The sequence below is a fragment of the Saccoglossus kowalevskii genome, chromosome 7 (genome assembly GCF_978046115.1).
Source record: "Saccoglossus kowalevskii chromosome 7, keSacKowa6.1, whole genome shotgun sequence".
Classification (NCBI taxonomy): Eukaryota; Metazoa; Hemichordata; class Enteropneusta; family Harrimaniidae; genus Saccoglossus; species Saccoglossus kowalevskii.
In genome coordinates, this window is record NC_140647.1 from 9044763 (window position 1) to 9066362 (window position 21600).

General features: G+C 33.8%; 1 protein-coding gene across 1 annotated transcript in view; it reads right to left on the reverse strand.

Annotated features, from left to right (window-relative positions):
- LOC102804078 (integrin alpha-8-like) overlaps positions 1–21600 on the reverse strand; it is an 81149-nt gene that overhangs the window by 29418 nt on the left and 30131 nt on the right. Inside the window, exons 12-14 of the mRNA XM_085501047.1 lie at positions 16213–16310; positions 13098–13188; positions 7555–7600 (exon numbers count right to left, since the gene is read on the reverse strand). Coding sequence (XP_085357173.1) covers positions 7555–7600; positions 13098–13188; positions 16213–16310 — 235 coding nt within the window. The remainder of the gene's footprint in view (positions 1–7554; positions 7601–13097; positions 13189–16212; positions 16311–21600) is intronic.

Here is a 21600-nt window from a genome sequence, read left to right on the forward strand (position 1 = left end):
TCGGTTCAATGATGTTATTTTTGCTGAAAGAGAAATTTGCTAAATTAAATCCATGTGAGGATGTAAAATTACAATTGAACTAATAATTGTTTTAGTGGGAAATCAAAGAATTTAAAATGCAGTGAATATGATTAAATAGAAAAAATAGATAAGTTAAGTTAAGTTAAGCAACATCTAATACTTGCAAGAAATCATGAAATACTTTTTGAATCATGGAATACTCATTGAATCCAGAAATAATCTTTGAATCATGGAATAGCCATTGAATCATGGAATAGTCATTGAATCATGGAATAGTTATTGGATCATGGAATAGTCATTGAATCATGGAATAGTCATTGAATCCTGAAATAATCTTTGAATCATGGAGTAGTCATTGAATCATGGAGTAGTCATTGAATCATGAAATAGTCATTGAATCATGGAATAGTCATTGAATCCTGAAATAATCTTTAGATCATGGAATAGTCATTGAATCATGGAATAGTCATTGAATCTTGGAATTGTCATTGTATCAAGAAGGATTATTAGAACTATGGTGGATGCTTTCAATACATTTACAGTACCAGGTGTTTTATTTTATTTCAATTCTTAAGTTTCATGTATATTGCATTACATTAGAATTCATGTTAGCTTGGTTATTTTTAAAAGAAAAAACATGATAAAATACTGAAAACCAAATGTCATCCAGACAAAAGTCACCAAGCTGTTAATAAACTGGAGTTGTCAAAGGGATTATCAAATTCTGAGGAGTTAAATTCCCCCACAAAATGTTTAAAAAGTCTGGTTATTTTTAAAACAAAAATATGATATAATACTGAAAACTATTCAGCAAAAGTAGAGCAGATGTTGATAATTTCTGAGTGGAGAGTTTAATAAATGTTTTACTCATAATGTATTTTCATAGTCCAATTTCAATTTTCGAAAAAATATAAGTTACAGAACAAGCTACTATGACACCTGCACGTTCATGGGAATGCCTCAATCCGAGGACAAAAGAAAAAATCTGAGCGAGATCCACCTGTAGCACCTACCATAAGTATAACATCAAATCAATCAGACTTATGGTTTTCAAAAAGAAGTCAAAAATATCATCAAAATTAGAAAATTGAAGATATCACAAAATGAACAAATCTGAGAGAGGTCCACTTTTAGTACCTATAATGCATAATATCAAAGCAATCGTCCCTGCGGTTTTCAACAAGAAGTCGAAAATATCACTTTTTCCTAAAAATTACAAAAATATTCATCAAAATTGGAGAATTAATTTAAAAGATATCATCATGAAATGAACAAATCTATGAAAGGTCTACCCAAGGTATCAAAGCAATCAGGCTTGTAGTTTTAAAGAAGCAGTGGAAAAAGTAAAAGGTTGACGCCAACGATGGACTATCACTTGTATGATAAGCTAAAAATGTGAATATTATCAGAGCTTTGTGTATCTCAGTAGTTTCACTCATTATAATAAACCATTTTCCATTCAATGCAAGATCCTGTTTTATAGGTCAAATCAAACAGAACAAACAAAAGTCAAAGTGTTCCAGTGGAGTCAAAACATCACACAGGATTTAAAACCTGCAATTATAGTATTTTTCTGATATTTCCATAATTAATAATGTTCTATACATCTGCAATTATAGTATTTTTCTGATATTTCCACACTTAATAATGTTCTATACATCTGCAATTATAGTATTTTTCTGATATTTCCACACTTAATAATGTCCTATACACATTTGATGATGGTCATTTACCAGTATGATGAAATAAGCATATTTTGATCGCTCCAAAAAATCAGCATATCAACAATTGACCTATTCACTGGAACAGATTTACTGAAGGTTTCAGTTTAGAGAAGCTGCTTTGTACATATTGTGATGCTAAAATCTCTAAAGGTCATAGCAATAAGAAATACCCAATCTAGCATTCAAATATTAGCAGAGCTGCATAGGAGACTCTTTATTGCATTTCTGTATTCCAAGCAATGTCTGGCAATTTGAGTCTAATCACCTGTATCAACATAAAACTGGAATCATATTTCCTCTCTTCAAATATTATTAAGGAATTGAGATTCACATAATCAAATTGACACAACTTTGAAATCGTGCAGTCACGAAAAGATCTTAAAGTAAAACGACAATCTGAATCAATTTGTGTAGCATTTTATGTCAAGCACATTTCACAGGTTCAATCTAATTTTCTTGACTTGATTAGTGATTGTTAGGATTTACGTTCAACTTGCTGTTTTAAGGCAGTCTTAATCCATCCACAAGATTCACAGCTGTTTACTCTATTTATCATTCATTTCATGTGCTACCAGGCCTTGGATGTCATTCAACATTTCATAACTACTGCATATCACTACACATGGTTAAGATTTTTCATGAGTTTTGTAGAGATGAATTACTTTTGACACAGCATTCTACTGTAGAATACTTTATTTTAGCTGGAATTAATTTTTGCTGAAAATACTTTTTGGGTGTTTTGTATGGAATTTATTTTCACTGTTTTTTGATGAATTGAATGTAATGTATGGGGGAAAAAGGTATACTCACTGGATTTTATTTTTACTGAATCATTTTTTCAGCGTAAATATTTTACAGTATGAGTTTTGTAGGGATGAATTACATTTGACATAGCATTGAAGTGCATGCATTTGACATAAATGATGATAAAATGTATTTGCTTTACTGTAATTTGTTAATAAGTCAGTTTGACATACTTTATCCTATATCTAACATGTTTAGCTTTTATTGGACATGCAGTTCCCAGAACATATTTGCTTGAGTAGAAGTGCAAATAAACCAGAAATGTTACTGTAATTCCATCCATGTAAATATACAACTTATTTTGACTCATCTGTGTGCTACTAAATTTTATACCAAGAGGGTACATATACATATACGCATGATATCGCTAAGGGGCAGATTGATAAAGCCCCGGAAACACATTTTATGCTTGCTCTGTCCATGTGTGATTATACAGAGCTGTTCATTCTTTTACGTAATAGTAAAAGCTTTTCGTCAGTATCCCACAGTGTGAAAAGATCTATTTACTACAACACTACACCTGCCTACACAAGAACTCTATAAACTGGAAACATCTTTAAATCCCTTTTATCTCTCTCATTCATTTTATACTTTTATCATCAACATGTATACATATAATTAAATGGACAAAACAGTCTAAACCATGCACCTGTTCTCTTTTCTTTATATTTGTCAAAAAAACATTTGTTTTGACCAAAAAAGATAATTTGAAAAAAAAAGAAAACACAGGTATTGTAACAAAAGTAACAAATCTAAACCTAAAAGCATGTTACACATCCAAACTGAACACAATTTGTATAGTAATTTATCAATTTGTCACAAATGACAAGGTGATGCCGGACAGATGATGACAGATAAGGTGATGTCGGACAGACACAGATAAGGTGATGCCGGACAGATGATGTCAGATAAGGTGATGCCGGACAGATGATGACAGATAAGGTGATGCCGGACAGATGATGACAGACAAGGTGATGTCGGACAGATGATGACAGATAAGGTGTTGCCGGACAGATGATGTCAGATAAGGTGCTGCCGGACAGATGATGACAGATAAGGTGATGCCGGACAGATGATGACAGATAAGGTGATGCCGGACAGATGATGACAGATAAGGTGATGCCGGACAGATGATGACAGATAAGGTGATGCAGGACAGATGACAACAGATAAGGTGATGCAGGACAGATGCCCGACAGATAAGGTGATGCTGGACAGATGCCGGACAGATAAGGTGATGCCGGACAGATGCCGGACAGATAAGGTGATGCCGGACAGATAAGGTGATGCAGGACAGATGCCGGACAGATAAGGTGATGCTGGACAGATAAGGTGATGCCGGACAGATGACGATGGAAAAGTAATGCCAGACAGATGATGACAGTCTTACCATAAGCTCCATTAAGCAGATATCAAATATAACAAACATTTTTTGGAAAGTCAAAAGCTAATAAAGTTGTTTTTCCTAAATAATAAAGGTTTTCAATATTTCATAGCTTGCCCAGTACATGAACAAACAGACTCTCAGCTGAGATTGCTCCCTTGTTAGCAATGCACATGTCAATTGAAATGTCAGATATCATCAGAAAATGAACAAATCTAAGAGAGGTCTACTCAAGGTAGATATACACAAAGTATCAAAGCATTCAGACTTATAGTTTTCAAGACGAAGTCGAAAAAGTAAAAAGTTGACACAGACGACGGACACCGACGGACAATCACACATATGATAAGCTTCGCTCAACAAAGTCAACAGCGGAGCTAAAAAGAAAGAACTTATTCTCACATGAAATGCTTCTGCATGCACTTCAGTATTTCTGTATTTAATGCTGATTGATGTAGGTGTAATTCAATATAAGCCAGGTGAAAATTGATTTTTTTTTAACAGGAAACATTCTAAATCAATCAATACCAATGATCAGATAATATGTTTTAATTGCAATCACCGTAGTAACTACAGCGTTAACATGGCAAAAGTGGAAGGCCTTGAAGTAGGCTTTGAAAAAGTACACATCACATATTTTGCAGAAAGAATGCCCCCCTAATAAAAGAACTTAATGTGAAGTATACTGCACAATGACAGTGGTACCATGTACACATAATTTGTTGGAGAGTACAGTAACCAAATATTCAGGTAATGTACAAGATAAATATTGACACCTATCATTGGACTAGTTTGAACAGTAATAATAAATCCATATTACAACAAATAATCACGCTAATTTGTCATTTTTATGCAGAATTTCCAGCAAACAAGTGAAAAAATTGCGAGTACAATAAAATGATTAATTTAAATATAGTTTATGTCGATTAGTTATCACACATTACATCTTGTTGATTTATTGAGCGTATTTTGGGAATGTTGCTATATAATCATTAGCAAATATGTTTAGACAAAATAACATCATATTACTATTACAACCTTTTCCATTGAGAACCTAAATTAAATAACAAATGTATGAATGGATAACAGACTAACAATGCAATATCTTTTCTTTGCATGGCACGAGTGAGTATAAAAGTCCTGAAACAATGCAATAATATATTATCTAAGCATTTTGCACCGAAAATACAGGCTAGAAAAAGTCATCATAATTACAAAATAATACTACATGTACTGTACTAATCTCAATGTTCCTCATATAATAATATAACTTATATTTTATAAAGGTTTCTTAATAACAATAGTACAGCAACATATCTAAGAAAATAAATAGCCAATGTGTTTCACAATTAATACTACATATACTGTATTAATCTCAGTGTAACTTGATAATATAGCATGAAAATTTACCAATAGTACAGTAATATATTTAAAGCGCGGCTCCGCAATCCCAGGAATTGCACCAATGCATCATGGGAAATGTAATTTGCATGGTCCGCCCAGTTGTTTACTTGGTACACAGCTGTTATCATTTCAACTGAAGGCGTTAACTCCGTAAGCTAACATCATGCATTACGCTATTATCTGATTTGAAAGGACTTGCTGAATCCCGTTGTTCGACGTTCACTGGGCCTACGCACTCTTTTGAAAGCCGTTTTCTGTGTTTGTTTCGCTCGTGGTCGACTGTAAAGCACAATTTCTGTAAATGGCGTTACGGCATTGTAAGGTTCTCTCTGAATTGAGCTCATGCCTTTGCTTTCTTGATATTGTACTAATATGTTACAAGTGCGACCTTTTTATACAATGTATTTATTCATTCACTCGTACGTTACGAGTGCGACGTATTCATACTACGTACTGTGCTATGTTGCCCTTTTCAGGGCCAACAAATATTCCAAAAAGAGAACTACCGTATTGTCAAATACTTGCATCATGAAATAACTGTAGTTTATTTGAATGACCTACACAATGTAGTTGTCGTACAACGTTTGCCATAATATGTCTTGTCGGCTCGGCAATAATGACGTTATGCAACGTCAAAAAAACAAAAATAAAAAAAACTTTATTATACGTATACGGCTGTGCGGCACGGGTCCGACGCCAAATATACATAAATATATGCGCGGCTCATACTAATACGTGACAAAAAGGGCTAAATATTTCACTGCAGGGACATGTTTCAGGGAACATTATAATTTTTTGTGAGACCTTTCAATTTATTTATTTCGAGAACGAAGAGAAATTTGAGAAGCATACTCGACATATTGTAGGGGACGTATTTGGGACTCCCTCGACTCTTTTCATCGATATCAGCCCTGTAACCGCGAATGTCTTTCTTTGCACACACACACTACAGAAATTATTGGTATGTTTACGCAAAGTCCCTCCCCTCTCGCGCACACCCCAGCTCGTGCGATTCGCACTCGCTCGGATCGGACCGCTTCGTGGAGCGCCGACGATGTCCCCTGAGATGAACGGACGGACAAACAGCTCACAGCATATCATTTCTTATTAGCTCCACGATATCACTTACATGATCAACTCCGTAATTACATAAACATACCTAGAGATTGAACAAACAACTCAGGATTAACACCTTACATTTACATAAACCCATGACTGACAGCCAGTTTGAGCAGTCAAAACGACTGTTTGAATCATGCTTTTCCGTCGCTTTTACGCGGAAATCGCACTGACATCGCACCAAACTCGTAAATTAACATCGCAGTTGTATCGCGGACATATTCATGTTTGTGTACAACATGAAAATAAAGCACCACAGGCGTTAAGATTGCCGAAAAGAGTGATTTTGCAGAGCACCCCAAAGAGATGTTTCACGCTTGAGTGTCATTTGCATACTGAAAAGTGGCGGCCATCTTTCCTTTTATACACCCAGACCCGCGGTTTAAGCAAAATAAAATACTAGCCAGATTTGAAAGCACTGCAGTTGTCATATTTTTATTGATACTCATAATATACCGGTTTCCTAGACTTATCCAATTGACACACATATTCACTTCATATAAAGAATAATCATCAAATCGGCAAAACAGTTTGAGTCATTGTAATCACACGTAGAAAATTTTAAGTGAAATTCAATAAATATCTTCATAGAACATGTACCATAATCAAAATTGGGCAAGATCCCAAACTGGGTAATATAATATCCACAAAAAAAAACTTTTCCAATGGAGTCAACAATGACAACAACAAGCACAAGGACAGACATTTTCCCCTCATTTATGCCTTTCATGTACGATGATACAGACAAGGTAAGAAGTAAAGATTAAGCACCTTAGGCAGGTAAAACACATTGAGTGAGAGGCTTTTATGTTTAACCAAGCTGATAAAAATGCACTTCCATGCAAATGTATTAGTTGTTTGTTGTTTGTTGTCTCCAGAGAGTTCACTGCTGGGCATTCAAATTGCATTTATTCTAATGAAATCAACACTTTGCTAGGTACACATGTGACTGTAACCGAATTATGATCGTTGTAAACTAAACTTTTATCGCACACTGTATACAGTAACAATGATACAGCGAGAGATGTACGGTTTTTATAGTTGTATTTGCTCACAAATATGCAGCGCATGTAATAAAGGTGAAATCAATAAACTTACCGAAGCAGGACAGCCTGAGAAGAATCATAAGCACCAACCAGAACATCTGAAATCAATAGAGTTCATTTAAAATGTGTCAATATTGACAGTTAAAGGTCAGATGCTTTCATTTATATACGTAATCTGTCATATATCCTTTCACAGAAAGTCACATGCAAGATAAGTTACGTTACATTGACTGGTGATAATAGTCTCTTAACATAGACAACTATATTCTGACTTCAGACAGCTGTCACCAAAAGATTACTCAAACAATTCACCAGAAATTGTAGATACCATATTTGTTCTATTAGGAGTAAATGTGTCATGTTGAAAAACAATATGCATAATGTAGTCGTGCTTGTTACATATGTATTATATTGGAGATGCACTTTTAATACACAGAGTACAGTAACTGTCAAACCAGGAATAGTATCGCTCTCAGTAATTCTAAACAAACATCATGATTCAAGCCACCAGGCATTCCAGACAGCAGTTTCCCGGACCAGACAGCAGTTACCATGAATACAAGATAAATGCAGTCTGATATATTTAAGATGACAGCCACAAGGAAATGAAGGCGACAATAACATTTGTGCACTCAGAAAGTATTTGATAAGCAATTTATAATAGTTTTACTCAGAATGCACAGTAATTTCAACCATAAAATGTGCAGTAATCGAAGGAAATTAAAGAAAATTTATTATCAATCTTAATGCATTAGAGTATAATTGGTCACATATCTTTTCTCAAATTACACCTTATACTCATGCCTGAATTCTCAGAACACATGATACATTTTGCTTCAGGCTAACAACTCAGATCCATAAAACCATTTACAGCTATCAAGCAAGCAAGTAAATTTAATTTTAAGTAGACGAACCATTTTTGTCAATTATCCAAACAATCAGTCACAAGTGAAAACAAATTTTTGACATTTCAGCTTAAGAAATTAGGATTAGGAGCAATATAAACTGTATTTTAAAGTTTAAGGTTTTAACAATTTGAAAACATTCCCAAAACATACTGTGACTCCAGATTCCAAGTAGCCCAGTGAAATGTTTACAGTTATTCACACAATTCTCTTGATTCATGATATGCATGCAAAATAAATCGTACACATCGTTAAGATATTCATTATCTTATTATTTTAGTTTATTTACAGTGACAGCACTACAATATACTCTTAATATCATCTTATATTTCCCCTAACCATCTTATAATGTGTTGTTGTCCCACAGGGAAAATACTGATGAAATTTCAGCAGAAAAGCATCCACTTATATAATTACATTCATTAAAAATGATAAAAATAGACAAGATTATAAGATGAATGATAAACCATGAATGCTTCTCATATTTTCATCTCTGTATATTTTTTTCATCTATTAATTATTATACCAGTAATTCAATCATATTTTATCATGTATGCATAATGTATACATATGCTTATTTTCTAATAAAGCAATTTGAAAATATTTTGTAGAATTTTTGCCAAAATTTAAATCCTTGAGCATTTCCACTATACGACTTTTTGTATTCTGCTGTTTAAAAGAAGGTGGTAAATATTCAAAAACATGGAATGTTCAATAATTGTCTCTTTTAAAAAAAATGCTACAAAATCAACCCAAAAATGCATCCAAATTCAAAATTCAAAATTAGTCTCTAAGTTGAGCTTATGAAAACAAGAAGTCAGTACCAATTGAACCATCCACAGGTTAACAGGTTAAGTGCTGAGCCATAGTTTTAGATATGAGTATCTACTACATCTATAGATATTAACACTTGAAGACCTGTCCCCTAGCTAGTCTTTTGGTTCATATTGTACTGTGTTTAACTGCAATATCAAGTTTACTGACACTGTCAACCTAAACAGAAATTTACATAATATTACTTCTGTAGAAGAATATAAACATGAAAGAAATGCTTACAGCAACCATCATATACATTGGAACTCATTAGTGTAACGTCAGTAGCACATCATTTGTCTAAATGGTAAAATATAACCTAAGGCATCAATACATTATGATAGCCTGACTTTTATGATACTCTGTATGTGTGCAATCTAAATGAATTTTAATCTATGACCCATCCTCTACAATCCAGGCTGTGATTGTAGGGTTATGAATAATATACTGTAAAACATGGATTTTAACTAAATGAAAACCCAGAGAATATATGTGTGCTTAATTGATATAGAAAGCATTTACCACAATATGGCACATGACTTTAATGATTTACACAGCACCAAATAATTCTACTCTTATAATCATGCTCATTGCATGAAGTGTTAGGGAGTATTAAAAGTATGAAGCATATGTCTTACAAGGATGGCCATTCAGTGCATAGCAACGCCCGTTTTGAACATTTTCTGGTATTTAACTTAACGTCAATAAACACACTCTATAGTGTTTCTATTTTTAACCAATCTTTTTTCTAATAATGCATTAGATGGTTTAATATATAATCTAGCATTTCAATTATTCCACTATACATTGTGCAGAAAAAACAAACAAACAGAATTTACATAAGGCTCACCCTGTCAAGCATTGTTACATAATTTCCCACAAAATAAAAAAACAGCAGAAAGTATTGTTAAAAGCCATAGTGCGAATCGATAACAGTTTGCTTTCATCAAATGTTACAAGAATTTATATGACACATGAGCATCACATGACAGTAAATCCATGTATTTACAGCTAAAGTAAATCTCTAATGGAGGGGTATAAATTTATATCATGTGGCATACTCAGTTAATTCACTGCATGTATGTCAATGATTACAATTTTTAGTTTAATAGGCATTTTGTATTAGACAGATTTCACTGTACTTGTGTTTGGTTTAGACAGGTTTCACTTTACTGATGTTTGGTTTAGACAGGTTTCACTGTACTGGTGTTCAGTTTAGATAGGTTTCACTGTACTTGTATTCAGCTTAGACAGGTTTCACTTTACTGGTGTTCAGCTTAGACAGGTTTAACTGTACTGGTATTCAGCTTAGACAGGTTTCACTGTACTGGTGTTCAGCTTAGACAGGTTTCACTGTACTGGTGTTCAGCTTAGACAGGTTTCATTGTACTGGTGTTCAGTTTAGGCAGGTTTCACTGTACTGGTGTTCAGCTTAGACAGGTTTCACTGTATTGATGTTCAGTTTAGATAGGTTTCACTGTACTGGTGTTCAGTTTAGACAGGTTCCACTGTACTGGTGTTTGGTTTCGACAGGTTTCACTGTACTGGTGTTCAGCTTAGACAGGTTTCACTGTACTTGTATTCAGCTTAGACAGGTTTCACTGTATTGATGTTCGGTTTAGATAGGTTTCACTGTACTGGTGTTCAGTTTAGACAGGTTCCACTGTACTGGTGTTCAGCTTAGACAGGTTTCACTGTATTGATGTTCAGTTTAGATAGGTTTCACTGTACTGGTGTTCAGTTTAGACAGGTTCCACTGTACTGGTGTTTGGTTTAGACAGGTTTCACTGTACTTGTGTTTTGTTTAGACAGGTTTCACTGTATTGGTGTTCGGTTTAGACAGGTTTCACTGTACTGGTGTTCAGTTTAGACAGGTTTCACTGTACTGGAGTTCGGTTTAGACAGATTTCACTGTACTGGCGTTCAGTTTAAATAGGTTTCACTATACTGGTGTTTGGTTTCGACAGGTTTCACTATACTGGTGTTCAGTTTAGACAGGTTTCACTGTACTGGTGTTTGGTTTAGACAGGTTTCACTGTACTGGAGTTTGGTTTAGACAGGTTTCACTGTGCTTGTGTTCAGTTTAGACAGATTTCACTGTACTGGTGTTTGGTTTAGACAGGTTTCACTGTACTGGTGTTCAGTTTAGATAGGTTTCACTGTACTGGAGTTTGGTTTAGACAGGTTTCACTGTACTTGTGTTTGGTTTAGACAGGTTTCACTTTACTGATGTTTGGTTTAGACAGGTTTCACTGTACTGGTGTTCAGTTTAGATAGGTTTCACTGTACTTGTATTCAGCTTAGACAGGTTTCACTGTACTGGTGTTCAGCTTAGACAGGTTTCACTGTACTGGTGTTTGGTTTAGACAGGTTTCACTGTACTTGTGTTTGGTTTAGACAGGTTTCACTTTACTGATGTTTGGTTTAGACAGGTTTCACTGTACTGGTGTTCAGTTTAGATAGGTTTCACTGTACTTGTATTCAGCTTAGACAGGTTTCACTGTACTGGTGTTCAGCTTAGACAGGTTTAACTGTACTGGTATTCAGCTTAGACAGGTTTCACTGTACTGGTGTTCAGCTTAGACAGGTTTCACTGTACTGATGTTCAGTTTAGATAGGTTTCACTGTACTTGTATTCAGCTTAGACAGGTTTCACTGTACTGGTGTTCAGCTTAGACAGGTTTCATTGTACTGGTGTTCAGTTTAGGCAGGTTTCACTGTACTGGTGTTCAGCTTAGACAGGTTTCACTGTATTGATGTTCAGTTTAGATAGGTTTCACTGTACTGGTGTTCAGTTTAGACAGGTTCCACTGTACTGGTGTTTGGTTTAGACAGGTTTCACTGTACTTGTGTTTTGTTTAGACAGGTTTCACTGTATTGGTGTTCGGTTTAGACAGGTTTCACTGTACTGGTGTTCAGTTTAGACAGGTTTCACTGTACTGGAGTTCGGTTTAGACAGATTTCACTGTACTGGCGTTCAGTTTAAATAGGTTTCACTGTACTGTCAGTTTAGACAGGTTCCACTGTACTGGTGTTCAGCTTAGACAGGTTTCACTGTATTGATGTTCAGTTTAGATAGGTTTCACTGTACTGGTGTTCAGTTTAGACAGGTTCCACTGTACTGGTGTTTGGTTTAGACAGGTTTCACTGTACTTGTGTTTTGTTTAGACAGGTTTCACTGTATTGGTGTTCGGTTTAGACAGGTTTCACTGTACTGGTGTTCAGTTTAGACAGGTTTCACTGTACTGGAGTTTGGTTTAGACAGATTTCACTGTACTGGCGTTCAGTTTAAATAGGTTTCACTATACTGGTGTTTGGTTTCGACAGGTTTCACTATACTGGTGTTCAGTTTAGACAGGTTTCACTGTACTGGTGTTTGGTTTAGACAGGTTTCACTGTACTGGAGTTTGGTTTAGACAGGTTTCACTGTGCTTGTGTTCAGTTTAGACAGATTTCACTGTACTGGTGTTTGGTTTAGACAGGTTTCACTGTACTGGTGTTCAGTTTAGATAGGTTTCACTGTACTGGAGTTTGGTTTAGACAGGTTTCACTGTACTGGTGTTTGGTTTAGACAGATTTAACTGTACTGGTGTTCAGCTTAGACAGGTTTCACTGTACTGGTGTTCAGTTTAGATAGGTTTCACTGTACTGGAGTTTGGTTTAGACAGGTTTCACTGTACTGGTGTTCGGTTTAGACAGATTTCACTGTACTGGTGTTTGGTTTAGACAGGTTTCACTGTACTGGTGTTTGGTTTAGACAGGTTTCACTGTACTGGTGTTTGGTTTAGACAGGTTTCACTGTACTGGTGTTTAGATAGGTTTCACTGTTCTGTACTGGCTTGAGGGGGTTATGTATAAGACCTAAAGAGATACATACCTGGATAGAAATTATTATCCATATCCAAACCTCCAGCTATAGAATATCCAAATGTATACAAGTCACTACTTATAGTAGATGCCATAATCACCTGGAATAGTTCAAGAAAAGTGATTTATTATTCAATTTCAGATTTTTATTTGGTTGCATTGTACTCTACAGCTAATGGAAGTGGGAGTGCACTGAATTGACCTGAAGGTGTTCCTAAAACTGAGAGTAATTTATACTGGAATTAGTAGAATGTGAAACTGTTATCTTTCAGGCACAAAACTAAAATGTCTAGTCAAATTATTGTTATTTTTATCTTGTAGAGAAATCCTCACACAGCTTTCACATGACTTGAAGAAGCACAATTTCCAGGCAAACAATTTCTAAAAATGCTTAGAATGATTGAAATTGTACAGGACCAATGTGAAAGGTATTTTTGACTATTTTGAAGCGTATCAAAGCAGTCAAAGCAACACTGTTTGTGACATCCATAAATTTTGCACCCACAGGGTTTAACAAGATCTGTCATGTGTAATTTGCGATAATATTAGAACTATTACCAGTGGGGGTAGACCATTAGAAACTCTAGGAGGGAAGATGACAGAAAAACACTGCAAATTACTTTTTTCTACGCTTTCTTTTGTGTTAGATTTTTTTCAGAGTACTGTTGGCTGTACACAATTTTTTTTTTGCTTTTCTTTTTCAAACATGCCTACGTTTTTTTCAAAATTTTCTCAGTAGATTTTTCCCAAATCTACCCTAGTTCTTAATGACATTTTCTATAATTTGTGTGTTAAATTTAGACCAAACAATCAACATTTTCTACATGCTTTATTATGTAGGTTTATTTCATAGAAGCTGATAAATTGCTTAGCAATCCCTGGGATTGAACCATGGAATTATGGGATACTATCATGGTATTTATGATATAGTCATCTGATATAGACATTTAGTCAGTGATAAGATGTATAGAATCATGCATCTAAGTAACATTTCCTTACTGAAAAAAAAGATTATTTCTTTCTTTCTTTCACTAATATCTAATTGCAACCATAAAACACAGTTTGATATTATCAGGAGAATGCTTTTAAAATTGGAGATATCAATACACTTACTCATCAGAGACATTAGTATTCCAGTAACAGTATTATAAATAATGACCAGTAATCAATCTGAGCTCATTGTTAAAATTTATTGCATATGAAAAGGAAATCTAAACATTTTGATATCATAAAGTGGTCTAACAAATTAACACTTTGCAAGCAAAAATGAACTTTGCACAGATTTAATTAATTAAAAATTTGTATTATGCAAAACACAATTGAACTACAGATAGAAACACATTCACTGCTCTATTTAGCGGCTCCTGTTTGGGTTACATGACATCTGACCAAAATTAAATTAAAATTGTCACTCATCACAAAATGACCCACATTTTTTTGGATCAAAACCTGCAGCAATGCAATAGGTAATTTTTTTGTTAAAATAACAAGAAAGTACATAAAAATTTGCAAAATGTTGCATGAACATCTTGTGGAGGGAAATGATTGTATTTTTGTGATTTATTCGCTACCACCTCTGTCCAAAAAACAAAGCCATTATTCTTCACCCATGGACCCCACGGGAAATCAAAATAACACCATGATTCGATTCTTCACTTCAATCCAAACTAAAATTTCATGAATACATGCTCACTTAATCATCATACTTGTTCTCTTTGTTCTCAAGTTGACATGGGGAAAACTTTTAGTGATTTTAAACAAAATTGATTACACCTATGCACTATCTATAACATTTTAACATTCACCCATTATTGTTAGATAATACAATATTAATCAGTGACAGCAACCATTCTTTGTCCACTATAATATCCATGCTAGACATTTGCTGTGTCTATGTTGCAATAAAATTCTCATTTATAGAGATTCTACAATTTGCAATCTATTTTATGCAAAGCTTATAAATGCTTAGAAAGTCAAACTATCACAAATCCTCAGCTTAATTCATTTCATATAATTTCAGTCCAATTTAGAAGTATGCAATAAATGGCCATACTAATGACTACCGGTAATTTGATTTTGTAAGGTTGATCAGTTCTCTGCACAACAAAATACTCAAAGATTTTCTAAAATTTGCAATCAACTTTAACACAATTGCTGTTTTTAAATCTACAGTGGTAATAAAATCCAATACAGAAATGGATAATATTCCGTCAAAATTAGTTTTTGTATTTAATACAAGTTTCTCTTTTTTATACATCTTGACTATACTATACTAACTTAACACCAAAATGTGTTTACCGGTAGTACATTCTATTGAATGTATAAGTAAATCAATTTGTAGAAATTTGAAATTTATAGCAAACAAATAAAATGGGGAACATAAGTGTGGAACAAATTTTTTTTAATTGCATAACACAAATATTACATATAAACGATTTTCAAAGACTTTGGTGGTTTATACCCTAAAATAATGGTATCTCCCACCATGTGCCAGACTCTGCTGATGGGAAGCACTCAAGTAGTGGTGCTTCAATTTTAAAAGCAGGCGCCGTACGCTTGTCTAATACCGACATTGCTAACTGCCTAGCTAATTTGCTTGCTAATTTGCTGCATTGGTGTTCAAAAGTTACATGTGACGGTAATAAGCCTATTCCTGCTGTCTGAAGGATAATTACCAATTTCATTCCTAACAAAATTGCAACTACTCAATCCTCTGCCTTGACTAGAAAAATAGAGATTAATGTAGGAGGAAATGCATGTCTGTGAGTCATGTGGCACACATTGACACTGTAATTTCAGTGGCAGATCTATGGGGGGGGGGGTGTCTTGGGGTCCGGACCTATGTGATCATTATTGTAAGACTGTCAAATTATTCATTGTAGGATTTATACAAAAAGAATACAGTAAACCACACTCAAGAGACAATATTCACAATTCCAGAAGTCAAGGAAAATTCTGAGTTTTTTTAGCTGAGGACATTTCACTTGGATTTTCAAGACTGCAAATTGTAACTGACATACAAAAGCCATCAAATTATTGAAACGCAACAAATGCCAGCAGTGAAAATATTGTTATATGAACTGTTTTGATGCAGTTTACTACAAGGTTTCATTAATATTATTTACCTGTGCTGGTTCAGTTATGATTCCATTAATCGATCCATGATAAATATATACAGCACCCTTCCCATCAATCCCACCATAGGGGGCTCCAACAGCAATATCTATAAAGCAATACAAGATAATCAATATAATGATATGGCGTCAACCAGAATATAAAGTCTGCCATGTCACAACCCGAAATAATATTAAGCTGTAGACATACTAGAATAGCACATTCTAATTGGTCTGTATTTTGATTTGATTTTTATTACTATACAGAAACTCTAATGAATATGATTACTGAAATTATAGAGATGGCTAATATTTTTAATATATAATATTACATTTAGGTTTTGACAGTTTCAACAATCTGTACTGCAAACTGACACCACACTTGTAGAAACATAGAGTTATTTTTTGTCAATGACAAAACGTACCATTGTATTTTATTTATTTCATTCTAGAATTTGTGTCTACTTTGTCATGCTGTGTGTTTTGAACTGGATACATTTTTATCTGAGAAAAAATGACACAAATATCCAAAAGTTGTGCAACTACCTTAAAATCAAAGTACCATAAAACCTTGAAAACTTTGACCAGATTTAAATAATTACCGATAGTCTTGAAAAACAGGTGGTTTTTAGAAAAAAAATGTTGGAGAAAAAAATCAGTGATTACAAAAATGTTGAATATACATGACATGTATAGCATGTCATAGCCCCCATTCAAGAGTAGTGTGTGAAACATTTAGAACAAGTCCATTTCTGAACAGTACCTCTGAAATGTGCTTGAACCACAAAACTATGGCGTTTGAAGCTGTGTCTTATAATATTTCTAGTTTGAATGAAATTAGTCAATGCAAAGTTTATACATTAAAATATTGCATATCGGTATTTTGACCAAAAAGACCCTTAAAACCCTTTGATTGTGAAATTGTGTCTAATGTATTGTATATGTGAAGTTTCAAGTGGAAAGTGTTTTCTGAACAATGGGCCCAATAGTGGTCAAATACAAGTTCAGGTTACATTGGAGACAAACTAAATTGGCAGTATGATCTTTTGACATTGATGTTGGAAAAACAGCATGATCTTTTTACAAGCAGGAAAACAGTCCTTTCGCACCAGGAAAGATAGAAATATTTGAAAAATGACGCCTGAATTAGAGTACCGGTATTTACGGTACCTTCAATACTGTTACCTCAAAAATCAAATTGGAGATATTAAAATCATACTTCATTTTGTTTTTCCTAAACTAACAAGTATTACGTCATAATTCCCTGAGTACTTAATACTTGAGGGAATATAATATATTTATCTGATCAGACAGGGCATTTAAGTGCAGATCAAATAAAGGAATAAATGATTATTACAAAATAATGATGTCTTTCAAGGAAAGCCATTAGTCTGAGAAACAAAGTACACTTTCTAATTGAAAAGAAACTATTACAATCTGCAATTCAATTCAATAGCTATTGATTTCATTAATTATTTTTTGTAATCAATCAAAATTAAAGAGAAAATATATAAATGAACATTGACATTATTTTATTTTTCCAGCTGACTTTTAATGAAACATGTATACTGTATTAGTTCTATTAGAAGCACATCTCCAATAGAAGTGCATATAAACAAAAACTTACATTTGTTGTACACAGATCATTAAAATATTACTTTCTATGACCACAGAAACACCTCTATAATTTACACAAGTGCACATTCTATTAATAGAGCCAATATGGTATTCAGTAAAATACTGTACAATGAGTTGAGTATCTGAGTAGATATACTGTCAGGAAAGCATTTTTGTTTAGTTTTGTACAAATATTTTATTTACTGTTTTGTGTATTTTACTACTGCCTAGTACAGTAGTGACATTGCTCAGATGTATGTCTATCTAGAGACAGTGACTATGATGTCATATTTTTTCCCAAAGGGTTTTAATATGAATATGTGCTGGGTCAAGTGCATTCAGTCAATCAATTAACAGCAGTCAAAAGAGAAACCTTATACAGTCAAAGATGTGTTACTTGTCAATAGTTAATTTTAAGGTCATAGCTAGTGACGAAAAGAAATGGAAAAAAGAAACCAGGGGATTCAGCGTTGTCTGCGATCAACATACTGTAAAATGACTAATTTTCACTGGGTTTAAATTTCACTGATTTATCATTTCAGACATATTCAGTGGGTTTTAAATTCACGGTTTTATCATTTAGACAATGTGTTCTATGCTAAATTTTACATATTCACTGGGTTTTAATTTAGCGCCTTTTCCCAGTCAGCGAAATAAGCCAAATTAAAACCCAGTGAATAATTAACCCCTTTACAGTAATTTGAGAACACTACATCACATGACTATAATATTGTATACAACAATATTGTTAGCTTTATTGGACAAAATCTCAATTTTTACGTTATATATACAACATTGAATCACAGTTGTGATATTCATAGTCACATACATCTTTTTTTGGTACTACGTAATTAATCTATGAGCTGAAGGAAACACAATTTTACCAGAGATTGGCAGGAAACTTACAAGCAAATACTCACCATGGTTAAAAACCATAGATATACTCTACTCAGACCTCTACGAACACCTCATAATCAAAACACATATGGTACATACAACACACAAATCCACATGCACACACGCATGCACACACATACTTGTATTGCAATATGTTCCGAGGACTCCATTGGATTAACTTTTAATATAGTTGAATTAAATTTTAATATAGTTGCGATATGAACTCGATTAAAACGCGTTCCTATATAGGGTTGCGTTTTAATTGGAGTTTAATTAAACTCAATTACAATGCAATACAATGGAGAATTGCATTTTAATTAAGTTTAATTAAACAAGAGTTGAATATCCCGTGACTGAACATAGAAATGTTTGCGAAGCTTAGGTTTAGTATCGGGGTAAGGTATGGTATAATTATATTAATATTAATATAACGTGAACCATACCTTCCCCCGATACTAAACCTAAGCTACGCAAAACGTATTAATAATCGAATTAACTATTAATATAAATTATGTTTTCCGAGGACTATGAAAAAGGTCCTCGGAAGGTGTGTATGTCCTCGGAAGTAGCTATATATCTGTATTTTTGTCCTCGCAACATATAGCAATCCAAGTACTCACTCACTCACACACGCACACTCACTCACACACACACACACACACACACATACTTGTATTGCTATATGTTCTGAGGACTCCATTGGATTAACTTTTAATATAGTTGAATTAACTTTTAATATAGTTGCGATATGAACTCGATTAAAACGCGTTCCTATATAGGGTTGCGTTTTAATTGGAGTTTAATTAAACTCAATTACAATGCAATACAATGGAGAATTGCACTTTAATTAAGTTTAATTAAACAAGAGTTGAATATCCCGTGACTGAACATAGAAATGTTTGCGAAGCTTAGGTTTAGTATCGGGGTAAGGTATGGTACATGTATAATTATATTAATATTAATATAACGTGAACCATACCTTCCCCCGATACTAAACCTAAGCTACGCAAAACGTATTAATAATCGAATTAACTATAAATTATGTTTTCTGAGGACTATGAAAAAGGTCCTCGGAAAATGTGTATGTCCTCGAAAGTAGCTATATATCTGTATTTTTGTCCTCGCAACATATAGCAATCCAAGTACACACACACTCACACACACTCACACTCACACATACTTGTATTGCAATATGTTCCGAGGACTCCATTGGATTAACTTTTAATATAGTTGAATTAAATTTTAATATAGTTGCGATATGAACTCGATTAAAACGCGTTCCTATATAGGGTTGCGTTTTAATTGGAGTTTAATTAAACTCAATTACAATGCAATACAATGGAGAATTGCATTTTAATTAAGTTTAATTAAACAAGAGTTGAATATCCCGTGACTGAACATAGAAATGTTTGCGAAGCTTAGGTTTAGTATCGGGGTAAGGTATGGTATAATTATATTAATATTAATATAACGTGAACCATACCTTCCCCCGATACTAAACCTAAGCTACGCAAAACGTATTAATAATCGAATTAACTATTAATATAAATTATGTTTTCCGAGGACTATGAAAAAGGTCCTCGGAAGGTGTGTATGTCCTCGGAAGTAGCTATATATCTGTATTTTTGTCCTCGCAACATATAGCAATCCAAGTACACACACACTCACACACACTCACACTCACTCACACACTCACACTCACTCACTCATACACTCACACTCACTCACACACACACCATCAAAACAAACCTACATGCATGCTCCACTTTATCATGAAAAGGTTATTCACACCTAATTATAGAGTATTTCTAAGTATGATCCCTAGAGAGCAAATGCGCAGTTCAGCAATATGCCTGCATGCTGATATAAAATAGGATACCATAACCAGATTACTTGAAGTTAAGAAGTTGAAATTTGAGTTGTCACATCATATTTTGCTATTTGACAATCTAGCTAAGGTATCTAAATACCCATCCCAATGTGACAGATGATTTTATTAAATGACACTACTGTGTGAAAATAAAGACAAGAGACATACCCTTATAATTATATAAAGATATCAGTAACATTTTTCTTTATAGATGGAAGTTATGAATATGAGAATTAAATTGGAATTCAATGTGAGTTCCAGATTTATAACTATAATTTTAGCATGTCTGAATTGAAGCGAGTTGAATATGTTACAGTGACATTCAATATATAAATCTTTTCTACAATTATACATCGAGATGAGTTTAACATTTATGAATACCCTAATTTTTTCTGCCAGCATTTTGATCCAACATTTTGCAAATTTTTATGTAGTTTCTTTTCAAATTAGGACCAAACGAACATACCAGTAATTTTCCCCTGCCTACAGATCTTGATCAAAAAAATAACTGACAGTATTTGCATTATTAGAAACACATACATTTACATAATAACAGAAGTAATCCAAAATTAAGTCATATCTGAATGATATTGATATTTCATATTGATCAGATCTAGTGTGTAATGTTTTCAATATAAGACTGTGTGATTGTTTCTATCTGCAATAGTGCTCCTGATACGTCACCATACAGATGTAAGGACTTTCCTAACCACTATATTCCTCACCCACACTTCATGATTTGGGGGGGGAGGGGCTGCCATGGACACAATATTCTAATCATGTATGCGCATGTATATCAAAGGTTTTGACGAAATAAACCAGAAATGCGCATACTATTGGAGATAATAATAGAGCTTATAATAGAGCAAATAAGATATACAGTTGACTTTAGGGATCAAAGGTTAAAAGGAGGTGGAACAGTATTTGGATTAAAGATTTGGATTAATGACTAAAGTAGGGTTGCATTGAGACAGTTTTACACTATACATCAACTAAACATTATATTGCACTTTATA